Raw genomic sequence first — 19,887 nt, 5'->3', positions numbered from 1 at the left:
AGGTTATGGTATTTGGATTAAATGTGTGGGAAAACATGTAAAATTCATATTAAAAAATAACTGGAAAAATAGATACAAACAGGGGAGATTTAATGATGAGCAGAACCAAGTGACTTAATCACTGAAACATTGTATAAAAAGTTTTCCAAAAAAAAACAGTGATCTACAGTGATCTAATTATTATATTTTTGTTTAATTGAAAACTGACATATCATGTGATCAAGACAACATACAGGGTATTCTTTACCTGTTTGAAAAGTTTCTATAAGTAATTAACACATATATCATCAACATTTAAAGTAGAGATTAAGCTGTACAATACTTTCTCTTTTTGGACTTATGTCATAGTATCATAAGTTTTTTTTTCCCAACTTTTACATTTCAAATACAACAAGCCAACTTTTCGTACCTTCATAAGGATATGAAAAGAAAAGTTTGAAATCGAAATTGAAACATGCATTTCTCAAAAAGGGTTCAGATGAACTCTGGCTTCAGGAATATATATGTTAAGGTTTAAAGTTTAGAAATAGAAGACTTGAGGGTATTTCAGGGTTTCAATAATGCATGCAAGTTTAAATTTTTGTAACAGGACATTCAAGGGAAACAACTCAGCTGTCAAAATGTTTTCACTGTTCTATAATAATAATAATAAATATAGAATCATTTATTGAATTAAAATATACTCACTTGTTTCAAAGAAGCTGTGCTCCATTTTAAAGATCCCATAGAACTGTCTTCTTCTTTTTGGGCAAACTTTCTCACATAGTCAACTTTAATAAAAGTGAATGATTTCGTTTTCATGAAAATAATCTTTGAACAAATATTGATGACTCAAAGAGTACAATGATCATTACCCTACTTTAAAATCTATTGTATAAATCTTTACTATAAATGCAATGAATATTCTAGAAAATCAGAAAGAAAAAGAATATTAAATCTTATGATGAGGAAATCCTATCTTTGTACAAAATACTTCAATACAATCCTAATTATGGCATGATAAACAGATTCATATACTTTGAACTTTGTTTTATTACTACAAATGTCTTACCCATTAGAGCATGCAGCCACCTCTTTGATACAACATGTTCTATTCTGCAGTAACTGTCCAATGTGACTTCATCATCTTCCTGAAAATAAACAAAAACTATATGGCATGTGATCCAGCAAGTCAAGTGAAATTAAAATTACTTTGAATAGAACAGAACACCCAAATCTGTCAAACTGATAAGATACAGAAGAAACTATTACACAACTTGATAGTTTAGAACCTAGTGGTCTCATGGTAGGCTGTCTGCCTAAAGTGCTGAATGTAATGGCTGGTCCACAGCTGGTTCAATCTAAAGACTATATCATTGGTGGTCAATGCTTCTCTTCCAAACATCACTTTACAAAACATAGAATAAATTGCATGATAAGATTGACAAATGGTCGGCTTGAAGTCACGATCCACAGCTGGTTCAATCTAAAGACTATTTAGTTGGTAGTCACTGCTTCTCTTCCAAACATCACTTAACAAGAGACAGAATGACAAATGATTGGTTTGAAGTCAAAACAATGAGTCTAAGTTGGGAGATACACCTTCCTGTGGTAAGTTTTTCTCTCCATGTGCTTACAGATAAAATTAAACTCAATATGTCAGACTAGTGAAACAAAGGGTAGTTAGACAAAACATTTCTGTTCTGATATGTATAAAATATATGCCACAGAGTGTTACACAACAATCAATCAATCAATCAGAACCTGAGAGGGACCAAGTTACAAGCTAGAAACAAATTTCTTACCCTGATGACAGGATGTATTCTGAACACGGTGTTGATATCTAGATGATCATTGGTCAGAGAGACTTTCCCAGACTCTTTATCTACTGTCAGATATTTCCTTGTACACATGTGGATAATCCTACACTGTTGTAACTCCCATTTCAATACACCACCTAAAATAAACAACAGTGTGCTGATTTGCATAAATACATTGTTATAGTGTGAAAGCAAAATTTTTTGTGGGGTATCAATTTTCACTGTTTTTGTGGTTTGGTCAACAACAATTCCAAACAAAAGGTACAGTTTACATTAAAAACTGTGACAACCCTACTAAACCAATGCATTAAAAAGAACCATAAATTAACCCACATTTTAATACTCTTGAAAATTGGTACCTTCAAAACATGAGAAAGGCCCTACCTTACAAACTTGCAAAGTTTTTCTTTATTATATATTGGATTAAATTGTAGGTACTGTTTGTGTTATATGTTGTTGACTGAACCTTCTTAAGTTGCCCACAACAAGTATTTTATGTGATTTGTCTTACGTCATTTTAAAGGTACGGTATCTGTCCTCTGTACCATTAATACCAAATTTGACATATCCTCTATATTTAGAACAAAAACTGACAAAATACATTGTATTTTTCAAACAAAAACTGATTTTCAACTTTTAGCCAATAAATCATGTAAATAGTGCAGTGTGAATTGATCCTTTGTAGAATATTTCAAGGTTGTTCCTTTTTTACCAGCAAATAGAACTAGTGTTTACAAAAAGTTAGTTTTCCAGTGCTTCAAGTCTAGTTTTAAATACATTGTATACATCAAACAAGGGAAACTTTTCTTATTGTTATATTTGATTTCATATGTTAATAATCATGTTACACTGATATACTACTCCAACCTACCATCTATAGGTCCAGTCTGTAACTCTATCTGCCAGTATGTAACAGCAGATGTACTCGGAAACAGTGTCTTGGGATTGTTCTGGTCAATGGGCCTCAGTCTTAGATGTACTGAAAAAATTATGAATAATTACCATATGTGCAAAGTAAATTTCTGTGTTTACGAACATACTATCCATTTGTTGCATAAAATTTAATTAATTTCAAAAGTAAAATACTAAATGGGAAATTATCACCACATATATTCTTGACATATAAAATTCAATGGTGAACTTAATCAACCTATGTCTCAGCTAAATAATTAAGGAGTTAATAATGTCTGTTTTTGATTACCATCCTCAATGAGTTCATCATCAAATAGCCCCTCTGCCACCAAGTAAGCCTCCATCTCTTTATGGTAAAATCTGATGATATCGCCAACCTACAAACACAAAAGATAGACAGTTACAATAATGCATTTCAATTCATTTCTAGAAATTAACTTTACAAAATCTTCACTCAAGGCACTTTCTTCTTCTTTTTTTTAACATTTCTTCTACATGTGTCTTACATTTATTACTTAACAATTGACCAATTCTGCAAACTTTTATGAATTTTATGAATTTTTTTTATCAACTAATTGCAAAAATCTCCAAATTAAAAGTTTTAAGATGCAGCAACAATTACTCCTGGTTCGAACACTAGATTGAGAGTGTAAATTTATTTTTCTTTTTGAGCTGTTATTCACATCTTAACAATTCATTCTAATTTACATATGAGATTTTTTAAAGCATTCTGATTGGTCAATTGATTGTAAATGTTAACATGCTAAGAAAGTTCATATCATAAAAAACATTGTTTCTGATAAAAACAATAAACATCTAAAACTGCAGGCAATGTGAACTACTGATTTATAAAAATATAATCAGCAAAAATAGGCTTTGTAAACAGACAGGAATTGTAAGTATTGAACACGATTTTCAAGAAAGTTCATATCGTAAAAAACATTGTTGCAGATAAAAACAACAAACATCTAGAACTCCAGGCAATGTGAACTACTGATTTATAATAATATAACCAGCAAAAAAAGGTTTTGTAAACAGACAGGAATTGTAAGTATTGAACAGAATTTTCTCTAAATGCATCAACTTATAAATTCAACATGCTCTAACTTATTCTACAGTAAATAATGTCATGTCTCTGAGTTTACAAATACTAAGAAAAATAGCATGTAATACTATAATGAAATCTTTTCATTCTACAAGGAAACAGGTTAAAAATGAAAAAAAAATATCAATCAAATTTGTTTATAAAGTCATGATAAGCGAAGTGAATGCTATCCAATCCATTTATTTAATGTCCTTCAATACTGTACCATATGAAAACATCAAGACATTGAGAATATAAATACCATAGTCAAAAACTGGGACATATTTTTTTTAACTTTGACCACAATTTATGTTGTAAACCATTTAAAATAAACCATAAAATTTTCCCGCTAATTGTCTAATATGATTTTTAATGGTCTTATCCTAAAAACCTTTAGGCATTAAACTTTTCCCTTCATAAAAAGGCATTAAAGTTTCCCTTCATAAAAGATATCGAACTTAACATAGTAAATTTTGCACAAGCTTTGAGCAGAAAAATTTTCAGAAATCATTTCAAAATAAAAAAGAATAGTGTATGGAACAAATTTCTTTGTAAGATATGTAAATCTAATGGAAGGTAATGTATAAAAGGTCTCCACCTTTAAGGATCTGCTACAATTAAAATCAATATATACTTTAAATACATCATTTATCACCCAAAATTAGTAAATTTTTCAGGATTGATACCCAAACCAAACTAACTTCTAAGATTTGATCTACATCTGCAAAGGAAATATACAGAGTAGAAAAGGGCTTAATAACTTCATAAGAAGAGGGTGGTTTAGATTAGATGGTTTGGACATTAGCATATGATGGTTATCTATTAACAGGCTGTCCATGTAAGAATCAGGCAGATCCTATGGGTGGCACAGAGTAAACATTATCCCACTGAATTGTTTGTTTCTGTTGTAATGTATCATATGTATGTCAAATAGTATAAAATTTGTTTTAAATCAACAATGGGTGGCTCAGAAAATGATTTTTAAGTTCCCTAACACTGCAACCAAATTTTGCTGAAATTAAAGAGTTATCTCCCTTTCTTCAATGAATTTCAACGCTTTATATGTAATTTATTTCTCTTTTATTGTTGAAGTTAATCAAAAACTAACTTTCACCTTTGTGATATAAAATAAGTGGATTTTTTTTAAAAACAAAACTTGTCATGTGCCATCCACTGCCTGGTTTTTGCATGGACACCTTCATAAAAGTATAAAATGTATATTTCAGTGGATTACCTACCTTGACCTTATTAACATCATCATTGTGTGGTTTGTATTTTCTGTATACTGTAAACCCAGACTGCTGGACTGACAGGTTTAACTCAAAACTGTAAAAACAGACAGAGAATATGTGCTTAATGACAATCTTACCAGTAGGTCCATGGATCAAATACAATCACTAAATCAAGTCAATGTCTCTGTATTGAAAACTAGATTGTGCCCAATCTTGTTACAAAACCAGAGGCTCCCAGGAGCCTGAATCACTCACCTGGTTGAATTTTGCCTTTCGAGGGCAATAAATTAAACAAGTTGTCCAACAATTTTGACTCCAGAAAACTTTGATAGGACTTATCATAAGGACCATTTCAGCAAATGAAAGTTTAAATATATCATAGTTTTAAAGACATTGGCTGAAAACTGTAAAAAAAAAACCTGTCATTTTCCCCTGTCAAGGGTAATAATTCTTATAAAGAGTTGTCTGACAACTTTTATGCCTGAAGACTTTTGAAGTCCTAAAAATAAGGATCATTTCAGCTACTTAAAGAATTTGGCTACACCTAACGGTTTTGGAGATATATGCGAAAAACTACAGTCTGACCCCTTTGTTCTATTTATAGTAACAGTGGCCATGTTTTATGACAGATAAAAAATCCCCACATCAGTTCTATGCACGATACCCCAAGAAACATTTGAATTGGTCAAGTAGTTTTAGAGGAGAAGAGTCTTGAAAAATTGTTAACAATGACAACAGATGACGACTACAGACAATTGATGGCCATAGCTCATATGGACTTCAGCCAGGTGAGCTGACAAAATGTATATGGATTCTTGTGCCCCAAAGGCAGCAGCAATTCCTGTAGATTATAGATCCCAATTACCCTCTCGATATTTCGTAATGCTTCAACTAAATTTCAAAAAAATTTCAAACATTTCTTCAAGTGAGTTGGTACAATTGTTTAGTGCTTTTCACTAAATGGCATACACTGTATTAAACTCTTAGTAATAGAGAAATAAATATCACAAACCATTTAGCGTATACAGATGTAGGTCCCAGAAATGCTTTACTGACATGGAGGAAGGATCCTGGAGACTTGACACTCTCCAAAACAATCTGGTCATCCACTTGTACCTAGAATATAAAAAATACAGTAATAAGTGTGAACTTAAACATTCATGATTTTAAAATAGTAAAGTTTTTAGAGTGGATCATAAGTTCCATGCTGCATTGTTTATTCATGTTTCAGTATTCAACATTGTTTTAATATCAATCATGTCTGTACTTTTGTAAGCGAGACCCTCTTTTATTATATAAATGGTCACAATAGCAACTTTTTAAAAGTATGAATAAAAAATACCCCACGGTACCCTCACTCAATGTCTATAGGAGGAAACGTAATGCAATATTCCAAAAAGAGGATATGAAAGTAAAACGGGTATTGTTTGGACAAGAAATTGAGTATAAAATGTATAGATCTTTATGAAATTATACCACAAGGTGCCATACCACAAAAGGGAGCCTGGGATTGACTTTGGGAGTTGTCGTTTGAACCGTTTAGTTTACAAAAAGAAAAACAAATAATATCAAATCTGACAGCAACAGCTGATGCAGTAAAATCTGTCTCTTATTCATATGTTACAGAAACCCATACTGTTATATTAAATTCACTTCTAATGATAGCAAGTCATGATCAACTGTAAAGTTAATAAGCTCTTTTAGAATATAAAGTAACAAGTACACTGTCCGTATCAATGTAATAAAATTCATAAAGCTCCTGTTTTAAACATTTTTGCCTTTGAAATTTTTAATGAAAGAATAAAGTAACATTTTAAAAGCATGTCACATGCATTGGGCATTACAAACCATCACACAGAAAAAGAATTTACATCATAAAACACACATGATGGTTTTAAATACAAACCATCACACAGAAAAAGAATTTACATCATAAAACACACATGATGGTTTTAAATCCTTAAATAATTATAGAAGAAGCTGTTAGTGCAGGTACATATGAACTTTGTTTCGCATGCATGACATATTTGATGAATTTGTAACAGTCACAAAATAGCATAAAGGCTTGGTTTTGAGATTGTGGTACTCCGTTACAATTTATTTCATAATAATTATATTTACTGTGCATATCATTAAAATCTGGTAATTTTATTGGATCATCGGCTTTACACATGAAGTTTCATGAGTCAATAAAACACAATTATGAGCTATTCACACAAGCCACACTCACAATTAAGCAGACTACTTTTATTGCTCATAGTGTATTGTGTATTTTTAATGTATATCTTAAATATAATAGAAATGAAGTAAGAGAAACATAGGAAACGTAATTATATAAATTGAATATTAATTTTTTGATGTTTTGTTAGTGTGTAAAAACATTGACAAGTCACACATCTAAACATGAAGCACCAGTGAAGCTTCATTGAAGATGTGCTATGGTCAACCCTTTTACAAGTCGATAAAACATAAAAAAAAAAAGAAACATTCAATTCTTAATAAAAAAAAACCATTGCCACAAAATGATCCCATATTTCATGGACTTGAGCTCCACTGAGTGTGATCATCCCATGAATGTACAGTATTCTACACTTGTTGAATAGTAATTTCTATAAATTTACCGCACCCAAAAACACTTATTGTACTTGTTGAGCTTTATCACGATTTCAAAAGACTGAAAAAAAATCTACCTCTTCAGATACTTATTCAGCTTTTTAAAGTTCATATTAAAATTCAATCAGGAGAGAGCTCATGATTGATCTAGATACAGTTATTACATTGCTGATTTAGTGCAAGTGATATTGACTTGGGCCTATGCAGTGTTTCAGTGGTGTCTGTAACTATTTTGGTACTGTATAATACTATCTATGAATGTTTATCATACTATAAATTGTTGTTGTTTTCAAGGATTGATCTGAAAATGATTTAAAACTCACTAAATCAACTTAACAGAAGGATATACCATATAAAGAAATTCTAACACAGCATTATTTTGACTAGTGATTATTCCCAGTTTTAGAATTTTACTTTAAAACTAGAATATCAAAAACAAAAAAAATAAATCCTTATCTGAATTAAAAACCTATGAAAGAAGCCAAAATTATAATAAAATCCTGTGCTGTGCAAAGAAATTTTTATAATGTCCTACTGCAATTCTCAGTAATGCAAGAATCATGGATATCAAGTGAAAATAGAAAATTCTATGTCTGAATATAATTCATATATATAAAGTATGGTCTCTTCTGTAGAATTCTTCCCCAGTAATTACAATCTCCATGCAGTGAAAGATGTTCATTTCCTCTAAAACTGACCATTGCAAACAAGCTTCAGAAATTTTCTGACATCATTCAAATCAAACACTGAAAATTAGACATCACCTAAAACCACTCACTTTTTCTTAGTTTTGCAAGATTCTAGCATTTTTTGAAAGAGCTGTATGCAGCAACTAGGGTGAATTTTGAACATGAGATGCTGTAGTTCATGATATCCTATAAATTACATTTAGCCATTGTGGCTATGTTATAATACTACAGAGACTAGGACTTTAAAAAATTGACCTTTAACCTTACTGTACTTACCACATCACCCTCAGCCTTGACCTTGTACCTAGGCATGATCCTAAACTGGCAATGCTTGGCATTATGGGGCTGTAGCTCAACCTGAAGAAAAAAATATACAGATTCAAGTAAATAAATGTGTAAAGATGGTGCCTACATAATAGAATTTCTAATTATGATCTTAATTTAAAAAAGCTGGGTGCAATAAGTGATCTACGCCTCCTACTCCCTGCCAATAATTATGTACCTTATACACTTAAATTTAGCATATGTGTGTCAGAAAACTTAATTGCAATCTTAAATGAATCTTAAAGTAATACTTGTTCATACCTAGGTTTTGATTGTTTAGATTATTTACCAAAAGGACATGTTTGTAAATACTTCAATTGGATTAACTCTCCTTGTACACTTGAGAAAAACACCTTCCTGTCCCCATCTCATCTGAGTTTCATTGAAACCTACCTTTTAAGTAGGAGTAATGATTACAAGAAAGCATTAGCAAACATACATGGGCTTCAATTACAGCCAAATACATGTAATTGAAGGAAGTTTGATAAATTTTGACCAGTTTCAGATTTTTAAGAGAAATACACATCAGCACTTTAACAGCACATATCTAGTCACAGAAAAAAATAGAAAAGCAAAAATTCTTGAAAATGGTCATTTCTGATTGAATACAAACACTTTATTTGCCTTACTTATTCTAAGAGCTATTCAGAGCATCCTACGTCAAGCCATTTTCCAATTAACAGAACTTGCAAACAGAACAAAAGAAGCATGGCAAAATCAATTGCTAATATTCAGGTTGTCACAGCCTTTCTACTTAATTAGTCTTTTATAATAAGGCTTACATCACAACATGAGGACAATTGATCACAGCTGGATGGTAATTGTTGAAGGTACAAATTCAGACTTTAAATAATTAACTTGTGCAAATTAGCAGCGTCATGATGGACTTAATGATTTATTTATCAGAAGAAGAAAATATTCATGGAGTGTATATTACATTCATGTATACTAAATGGCAATTCAAATGTATAAAAAATAATTCCAATATACTGATACCATGAAAGAGCTATTGTTTGTACCACAGTCCTAGAAATGTTTGTTTGATGAATGTTGCCCAGTGGTCAAGTTCAAGCTGAGGTCAATCAACTTGCCTCACATTAATGAAACATGCTCCAATGATATTTATAATGCAAAACTTCAATAAGTTATTTTAGAGATCTACTTGTTCTTGTCAACTTTGGCAAGCAAGTATAGGAGCACATATTTTTAATGTGGTTCATGGGGCATCTGTAACAATTCTCATGGTTTTCAGGGTCCAACCACAAATTAACCCCTCCCCCCAGGTAATTTTCATGTGGTGCTAATACATGTTTTGGCTTCTGTCTAAAAATGCCAACAAAAATTCCACCAAACACATGAAATATTTACTCTTGGCTTAATTACTTTATGCACCACTTAGCATCAGCCAAAATTAAAAGGCAAACATTTACCATATACTTTTCATGTTACTGATTTACAGTGTGTCATTCACGACTAAATATTACTAAAAATTATCTGAAAGTACAGATCAAAACATTATAGTACACATCCCTGGATATATACAGATCACATTACACTGTCTTTATGCCATTAAAACTTAAGGGCCACCCAATCTTCATAAATAATTCTAAGGCCAGAGAAAAAAAAACTTTCATTGTATTTCATTCTGCCTAACCTAGAACATTTTATTGGTATTTTTTTATGAAATGCCACTAAACTATCATTTTTCAGTTGAGCACTATTAAAGTCAAGCAAACTTTCCATAAATGTCCATATAAAATAATTTAAAAAAATAAAATGATTTTTATTATCTGTCTATCCAAGGTAACCTTAAACAGACATATATTTTTTTTCTTGGCCTAAATACTTTTTTCATTTAATGTATATAACATTTGTATATGGCTTCCTTGAATTCATCTTTCTTATGTCACTTATAGAGGGAGGTTGGTTTACATTAAAACAAATTTTAAATTTATGCCAGCTGGTCCAAAGTAAGTACAACTTGCAATTCCAAAGCACATAAAACCCAATTATTAACCCATCACATGGGCACAGCCCTAAATACTAATACCAATCTGATGTCACCATCAGTTAAAACAATTGCCAAATTAAATATGACCACATAATTAACAAAATGTTGTAGTCCTTTAACACCTCATTATGTTATCTTGTCTAATGCACCTGACAGAGATCTATGTCAAGCACGTGGCTATTGTCCAATCAGATTACACAGTAGCCAACTTTGTTCTATTCCAGAGACTCATCCAGGCAAACCTAAAGGCATTTCTCTTGTCAAATGCCTTTGATTAGTTTTATCACATAAGGTGATATATGGACACAGGTCTATTGTTACATGGCCAATAATTTTGTGTAGAATTTTATGCAGAGCCATCTTAAGCTACCCCCGTAAAGTGATTGATGCATAGAGTAGGCGCACCTTGACATATGTGTAATAGAGAACAAGACATGCACCTTTTCATGAGTTCAAATTCAGCTGAAATCATTACCTTAGCCAAATAAAGAAATGTGACACTGTATGATGAAAGACAAAAACTAAGTCAAAGAGGCATAACTCTTGCAAAAAATTTGTGTCAAACTTGATTTATTGCATCTGTAAATATTAGCTATATATTTTTTGTTTAACCTAAAAATAATTCCAGTGTAAAAATTTCTTATTGGAGCAAATATGAATAAAATTACAACCATTCTAAAACTTTAGGAAAATTATCATTTAATTCATTTTTAAAAAGTTCTTCTCTGATGGGAGTTAGAGAATTAACCAATTTCTACAGAAAAGCATTAATATCAATAAAAAATAAGTTAGGGCTAGCACAATAGTACTAAATGGGCAAAGTTAAAGACAAGTTCTGAAAACTTTAGTTTCGCCTGTGTCTGCAAAACAGATTAATGAGGCAATATTTTCTATGAACATGAGGAAAACATTTGATTAATGGTTTAGTGGAGTATAAAAATGTAACATCAAATTTGGAAAAAGCATACATTCATTTTGAGAGGGGAAAATTATAAAGAAATGCAAGTGAACATTGAAACAGTTTTGTTTTCAATTCCAATTCCCCAGTTACGAATTATATAACTTGTGTCTTTTCAATTCATTTGAATGCTTCATTATTTTTTCAGCTTACAAGGTTGTAGAATTATAAGTTTGAATAATTAATGTTCTTTTCAAAGTATTTAAATTATAGAATCATCTGTATTTTTAAAGTGTACATGTTCTGCAATATCCATAGCTACCAGTACACAGAAAAGTATCTTTCCTTCAATTTAAATTGATCTGCTGAATGAATTACATTGTCATATCCATTTCATTTATATTTACTTATCAAAATCAATTGCTTTAAATCTTTAGAAATTGAATGACAGTTTTTTTTCTATACTAACTTTAAACATGGAGTAGGTTTTACCTCATGTCAAGGTCAAATATCTCGATCAAAAGATTTCCAATTTCCGACCTTTTAAAATTTATACTAAAAATCCATAAATCCATCAAGAAAATTTAAAAGACTTGCAAAAATCACCTAACATAAATTCTCGATCTACTGTGCAACATACATGATCTATTTAAGAAAAAAATAGTATGCACTAATTTTTTTTATGTCACGCAGAGCACTAAATTTAGAATGTTAGGTACAGAGAATGCCTAACTCTATATGCATATACAGAATATCTGCAATCTTGTAATAATTAACAATGCATACTGCAATTTAATGAATAGATATCTTTTCCTTCATGTATACATTATTTTGTGAAAAGACTGAAAGGAAACTGTAAACAGTCTACATGTACCTATATTTTATCATTATAGAAATCCACATTCTCATACTTTCCAATTCTTTGATTTTAATGTCAGTAAAATTCCTTTAAAGTCAGTGAGAAGAATAGGAGATCATCATGATATATAACAATGAAAGGGAAATAACTCCTATACTTACAGCCATGTTATTACTTTCTGTTGATGAAGTCTTAGTTGTACTAACATGTATGTACTTCTTTGTAAAAGTGTGTTTAAGCTGAAATAAAAAATCATAACATATAAAAGTATCAAGCAAGATAGGTCTGCTTTTAAAACTGAAATATTAAAGAAGAAAAATTTAATGAGGCAAAAGGCAAGCATATCATCCATTACCATGTTAAGTTCAACTCTATGATTTTAATCTTTGACTTGTGACCTTAAAAGTCAATAAGGGTTTCTTGATTTTAATGTGAACTTAAGAGTATATACCAGTATCCAGGCAAATATTCATGTTCATTGAGCTTCACCTGAAATTCATGTGAATTCACATGAAATTAATGTGATTTTCACATGAAATTCACTTAACACGACTTTTATGTTATCAATTCATGTGAATTTCACATGAAGACTTGATTCACCTGAATTTAACGTGATATTTATCACAAAGTTTATTTGCTCAATTCAGGTGAAAATCATGTGAAAATCACGTAAAATATTTTTTCCTGTGTATTTGATCAGCATCCATCATAGAATGCAGATTCTGGACGGTTCAAAAAGATTTTTAAAAAATTTGTGCTCACTTTGACCTCGCCCTTGACATTTGTATTATATACGATTCCAGATTAAAAGTGTGTACCAAGTTCAGCCTAATTTCATTGAATGGTGTTGAGTTTTAGAGTTGAACACAAGGGTTTTGTGGCAGGACATTACTTTGACAAAACCAACAACCAACTAAGTGTACTGATATATAAGAAAAACACATACGTCAAAAACACATCATAAGGAGACAAACATATTTCACAGATGACCAATACCTGTGTCCTAAAAAAAACAGGCCCAAGATGTCATGGAAAAAAATGCTATGAAAAAAAGAATCAATAGATGTTATGTTTAGTAATATCACCAACTACAAATTAGGGTCTATCAATATTTCATAAATTGAAACTTAATATGGTGTGTTAATTGATGAAATGCAGGATTAAAGACAATGTATTGATTATTTCTAAGTTTAACAAGACATATAATATTTGTTTAACACTGTAATGTTGACATTGTTGACAGTGAAAAATTTCAAATCTTAATCGAAAAGCAAATTAAAATAACCTGATAATTTATTGGTAACTAAGAGGTTCAGTTTAATAACAAAATCATCTATTTATTACAGTCTTTATTTGTATATCGGTGAATGGTTTATATAGTCATTTGTTTTCTAGTAGATACAGAACTCAATATGAGAAATGTGTAACATGTAACAGGGCAAAGTTAAATTTATAAATTTTTAAAAAATATATTATGCCTTTTACAGTTTTACATCAACTAAAATATATTTTCCTTCATAATTTACCGGTAACAAAACTTTAAAATGTAAGCTATAATCTGATAAACATTTATTTTTTATTAAAGATACAAAGCAAGTAAAGATCTTTACTCAGTATAACAGGATACTTCCTGTCGGACTGAAATCTGGCTCTGTGAGCTTCTAAGGTCAAAGATTAAATTTGTATCGATTATAGTTATGAGGACTCCATCCTCTAGCACAAAACATAAAATCACTAGCTACTGAGATGGTAAGTTTATTTAAGGGTATCTATTTATGAGATTTTTCAAAGTTTTATAAAACTTGTTCATGGAATTTCTTCTCTGATGATCATGTAAGCTTTATAGCATTTGTTCATGGAATTTCTTCTCTCTGATGATCATGTAAGTTTTATAAAACTTGTTCATGGAATTTCTTCTCTCTGATGATCATGTAAGTTTTATAAAACTTGTTCATGGAATTTCTTCTCTCTGATGATCATGTAAGTTTTATAAAACTTGTTCATGGAATTTCTTCTCTCTGATGATCATGTAAGTTTTATAAAACTTGTTCATGGAATTTCTTCTCTCTGATGATCATGTAAGTTTTATAAAACTTGTTCATGGAATTTCTTCTATATATTGTCTTCTACCTGAAGATCATGTAAGTTTTCCATGAACATTTTGTATTTTGTTTAAAATTCAATTTTATGGTTTAACAAATTGCCATAAAAAGTTTGAAAAACAGTACAGACAAAGATGAAAAGAGGACAAAAAACTGTACAGCGGCTTATAAACGTAAACAGATGAATCAAATTATACAAATCAACTAGCTTTAATGTCAACTTTTATCTGTTGTTCATATTGAGTTCAACAATCATAACATAAATCTATAATCTACAAACATATAAAACTTGCCAACAGTTAACTTAAACAGCCATTGTAAAAGTACTAAGTTCTGATCGGTCAGATTATGGAGTATAGTAAACAGTTATTGCCAAAACAAACACTTTAATAAATTCAAAACAGTCACGACTTTTAAATGGATTTCTAATTTGGCCATCAAATGTGTATTAAATCTTCTATAATTTAACCGTTCATGATGTCTGATACTTATACAGATGGTGCAATGTGTTTTAAACAAATGGCATCATAAGAATGATAACCCTGCAAACTATATTGTCAATAATCATGACAACCTATTATGTTTCTCGAACATGAAAATATGAGAAGACAATAACTAGGACATCTCTCGATCTTGCACACATTACAAATTTAAAATTCAACTGACAATTTAACCACACATGAAGAGCGATATCAAATATCCACTGCCAGAGAAAGACGAGAAAAAAACTCATTAAGAATGGTGACAGTATTATTCCTTAACAAAGATTTAGATAAGAAGGAGCCATGTCAAAAGCACATTAGTTATGTAAAAATACAACTATATAGTAATTTTCGTAGAAGATATAGTAATTTTAACCAAAAACCAAAAATTTTTCATTGATTTTGTGGGAGGGTTAACAGGTATGGAGAGATACATAATATATTTTATATTTTTTTGTATGGTACAATTTCTCATTGACTTAATGGTATATCAAGGATTATTCAAAGATATTTTAATGCTAAATACAAGAATATTAATCTACCTGTATAATCTGGCCATAGACAACTTTTTTGCCTTGTTGTCTCTTTTGCTCCAAGTTGTTGTCATCTTCCTCTGATTCTGCTGACAACTAAAACAGAAAAAGTATGTAGGTGTCATAATAAAGGCTAATACACAACAAATACACAGGAAAAAAAATTATTTTTCCTATATTGAGAAAAAACCACCTGAAAAAAAATGTTTGTCACAAAGTTTTCAATATGTTTAGGCCACTATGAAAAACATCTGAAAAAAAATGTTTGTCACAAGTTTTGCAAATGTTTAGGCCACTATGGAAAACACATGTTTCTGACCAACAAATTAATTCATGAAAAAACATGTAATTAAAATCATAAAGTAATCATAAAGTAAATATATGTTTTCAGCAAGATTTCATATATGAAATAAGCAACATTTCATATGATTTTCCAAAACATACATGAATGATTTTATATAATTTTAAATGCACAAGAAACATATATTTACCATAATCGTCCTAAACACATGTTTCCATGTTGCAATTTAGCCTGTGTATAGTATTTGACACTGATATACACACACACATTCAAGTGTTGTTATGTAATACATATAATTGTACATATACTTGTATGTAATTAAACTTGTATGTAATTAATCTAAAAGCAGAACAAGAAAAAATTAAATGATTGATAGGTAAACCAGTATTTTTAAATTTATTTGACATTAAAGTCCATGCATTTGTGAAACATCCTATAGAATTTCATGAATTCTATCCAATTAAGGAATGTCTGTTATATTTTTTTCAACCTATGAAGAAATAATCTCAATCATGTGGTGCACACATCAGAAAGCATGTTTCATCTGAAATTAAATTATTCAGATGTAATGAAAAAATACTTATGGCTAAAGTACTGGTACATTTTGTATCTCTTAATTATAGATATGTATACAGTTTTTTGTTACATCAACAGGAACTCAAATATTTAACAGATATTGACAAAATAAACACTAAATTTAGATACAAATGGTTATTCTATAGGCTAAAAACCACTAATTCCACTTCCCATAGGCTTCTATGCTAATTTCACAATATTCAATGGCTTCTCTGGACTTTACCTTAACTTTAACCTTCAGATGACTATATATCAGCATGATTCTACATATGTCAGCTCACAATCCTCAGAATGGCATGTGGGGTTAGCAGACTTGCAGTGCAGTACTGGTCACCGGAAGTGAAGGGTCTATAAATAGCATGGGAAATGCCAGTGTTTTCACAAGATAGGGGTATATTTAAAAATCATTATGGAGATTAGGCTTCACATCACAAGAAGCAAAATGCACCTATAAAATGTACAGAAATGTTTTTCCTTTCAGAAACTGTTTAAATTTTTTAAATAAGATGAGAACTTTTTTCACAGCACTATGAGGAACAGGGGTAATTTCTGCGTAGGACTATTTTTGCGTACGTTCCAAATGCTCATTGGTTGAATTGGTGGTCTGTAACCTAAAGAGTCACTTTTTGTCTTAGAAAAAATAAATAACTATACAGGTATCTTCCTACACACATACTGAATGCATTTGCAAAGTTTCAGTGAAATGTGACAAGCACTTTTTTAAATATTTGATTTTTAAATATAGGGTAACCAAGTTGTGCGAGCAAAAAAGTGACAATATTCTGCCATACTGAAATGCATTAAATATTTGCAAAGAACTTTTTCTGACTTTTCAAATAAAAAATATCAATCACAAATTGTTTTTTAACAATATTAATGAAGAAATAGTTTCAAAAGTAATCATTTTCTGAGAAATTGGTCTATTTTTAAAAATTTATTTCTGACATGCCTCCCCCTTTTTCTTGATCACATGTCAAAAATCCTAAATCTTTAAATTTTCACAAAAGGTGATATATTTGGCTTTAAATTTGTAAATACAGTGTTTTCACATTAAAACATGACCAGTAAAGGGCACCTAAAGCAAAACAAAGTGCTCAATAATGGATTTTCCATGTTGCCATAGGGGAATGCTTATATGGCCTTAACCGCAGTAATGAAAGTGAGTTTTTCCTCATTTCTAACCTAATTTTTGCTCAAATCTACACAAAACTTGATTTCAAGTGCTTATTACTACCATATTTAGGTAAATATAGCCCTCAAAGTTTAATATTTGATATTTTTACTAAATTTTCTACACTTTTTACAAGATAGGACATAAAAGTCAGCCAAAAAGACCAATTTTCCATAATTTGGACCTATAACTTAAAAAATGCATATTTTGAAGGATTTTTGTAGTGTATTCCTCTCATGGCAAAGTTAACAAGATCTTCAAGTAGTTTAAAGCTATTTCAAGAAACTTTTCATTTTGCCATGGCTTCATATTAAGGCTAAAAACCACTAATTCCACTTCCCATAGGCTTCTATGCTAATTTCACAATATTCAATGGCTTCTCTGGACTTTACCTTAACTTTAACCTTCAGATGACTATATATCAGCATGATTCTACATATGTCAGCTCACAATCCTCAGAATGGCATGTGGGGTTAGCAGACTTGCAGTGCAGTACTGGTCACCGGAAGTGAAGGGTCTATAAATAGCATGGGAAATGCCAGTGTTTTCACAAGATAGGGGTATATTTAAAAATCATTATGGAGATTAGGCTTCACATCACAAGAAGCAAAATGCACCTATAAAATGTACAGAAATGTTTTTCCTTTCAGAAACTGTTTAAATTTTTTAAATAAGATGAGAACTTTTTTCACAGCACTATGAGGAACAGGGGTAATTTCTGCGTAGGACTATTTTTGCGTACGTTCCAAATGCTCATTGGTTGAATTGGTGGTCTGCAACCTATAGCAGGTGTAAGATTGGCTGAATTCAAGTATTAACTCCATCAATAGCCTTGGTTTCTTTAAAGATATCAAATAAAATCTTGTTCTAAATTTGATTGTCAAGGTGGTTGTTGCTAGATATGACAGAGATTAAGAAAAATTTCTACTTCAGATATTTTATGAAAATAAGGATCTCCTGTTTAACTGCGGGTTGACAATTCACATTCATTTGTAACTTTCTGTTGTTCTATTTAAAACAACAGTTCTTGGTGACCAAATAACCTCAACATGATGGCATCATGTACAATTCTTACCAAAGTCTTGACATTAATGTCTCATTCAACATTTGGTAAAGTTTTTGTGAGAATTGTACATGACAGCTGCAGATTTTACCGGATCTTAGGTACAACAAAAATTTTAAGTGTAAGTGTTTTTAAGAATCAAGAAAAATGGGAAAAATCAGAAACATGCATGTCAAAACCCCACCAATCTGACAATATAATATCACTCAAGGATACTTTCTCTATTTAAAAAGACCATTATTTGACATCTGCATCACTGGCTTAGTGCAGAAATTTTTCAATAGAATCTTAGAAAATGAGGTATTTGACAGAGTTATTTGCCCTGGAAATGTTCATTTTCAGTGCATTTCAATTAAATTTTAACTCAATAGTCCAGCATGATATGGAAAATCTTGTATGTTTTCCTGGATCCTGATGGTGCAAATAGTCAAGTTACACTTTCATACCATGTTTCACTGACTGCCTGATTCTTACAGGGACTAACACTTAAACACCATTTGCCTAACTGACTTAAAAAAATTGCAAAAATCTTAGTGTTTAAGATTCTTCCAGCAAAATTATGACAAAAACCATTTGAGACAGACATACAGATGTATGAGCATAGAAGATATAAATAGGAAGGCACTGACCAGTTACTTATATAAAGGTGAAGATGGGTGATTGGACAGACAGACACCGTGATCACTATACAACTAAGTTTTCAAAAGAGTGGGGTATAGTAAAATCTCAGAAAAAAGCAAACAATATTATGAATGCCCCCTATTCCGTGTATAAGTGCAATAAATGTATCGATGATTTTTATGTGATTAACATTACAATGTTAAGAGAAGGATTAGTGGATTACAAAGCAAATTCTTTGTAAATACGCTGGATAATCTCAGATTACTTTTTTCTGTCTTCCAGTAAAGTGTGGTTAAGTAAAATAGTTTGTCCATGAATAAAAACAATGCTGATTTCAAGATACATGTTTTCATTATTGTCTACAATTAAAGTAATATTACCACCCCCCTCTCCCAGTCCCCTCCTTACTAAAATTACCACCCCCTCTCCCAGTCCCCTCCTTACTGTAATTACCACACCCTCTCCCAGTCCCCTCCTTACTGTAATTACCATCCCCTCACCTAGTCCCCTCCTTACTCTAATTACAACCCCCTCTCCCAGTCCCCTCCTTACTGTAATTACCACCCCCTTTCCCAGTTCCCTCCTTCCTGTAATTACCATCCCCTCTCCCAGACCCC

General features: G+C 31.0%; 1 protein-coding gene across 10 annotated transcripts in view; it reads right to left on the bottom strand.

The window, feature by feature from the left end:
- The window catches only part of LOC148626718 (inositol 1,4,5-trisphosphate-gated calcium channel ITPR2-like), a 104,464-nt gene that overhangs the window by 66,240 nt on the left and 18,337 nt on the right, over window positions 1-19,887 (bottom strand). For all 10 annotated transcript variants that reach the window (XM_088570952.1, XM_088570954.1, XM_088570956.1 and 7 more), the window contains exons 4-13: window positions 15,548-15,634; window positions 12,583-12,660; window positions 8,606-8,686; window positions 6,040-6,143; window positions 5,034-5,121; window positions 3,001-3,088; window positions 2,671-2,778; window positions 1,785-1,936; window positions 1,052-1,130; window positions 688-770 (exon numbers count right to left, since the gene is read on the bottom strand). In XM_088570952.1, the coding sequence (XP_088427078.1) occupies window positions 688-770; window positions 1,052-1,130; window positions 1,785-1,936; window positions 2,671-2,778; window positions 3,001-3,088; window positions 5,034-5,121; window positions 6,040-6,143; window positions 8,606-8,686; window positions 12,583-12,660; window positions 15,548-15,634 (948 nt within the window). The remainder of the gene's footprint in view (window positions 1-687; window positions 771-1,051; window positions 1,131-1,784; window positions 1,937-2,670; window positions 2,779-3,000; window positions 3,089-5,033; window positions 5,122-6,039; window positions 6,144-8,605; window positions 8,687-12,582; window positions 12,661-15,547; window positions 15,635-19,887) is intronic.

This window comes from Perna viridis, chromosome 2 (assembly GCF_037379345.1).
Source record: "Perna viridis isolate PV_CMFRI_1.1 ecotype Kerala chromosome 2, ASM3737934v1, whole genome shotgun sequence".
Taxonomy (NCBI): Eukaryota; Metazoa; Mollusca; class Bivalvia; order Mytilida; family Mytilidae; genus Perna; species Perna viridis.
This window is presented reverse-complemented; position numbering and strand designations above follow the sequence as displayed.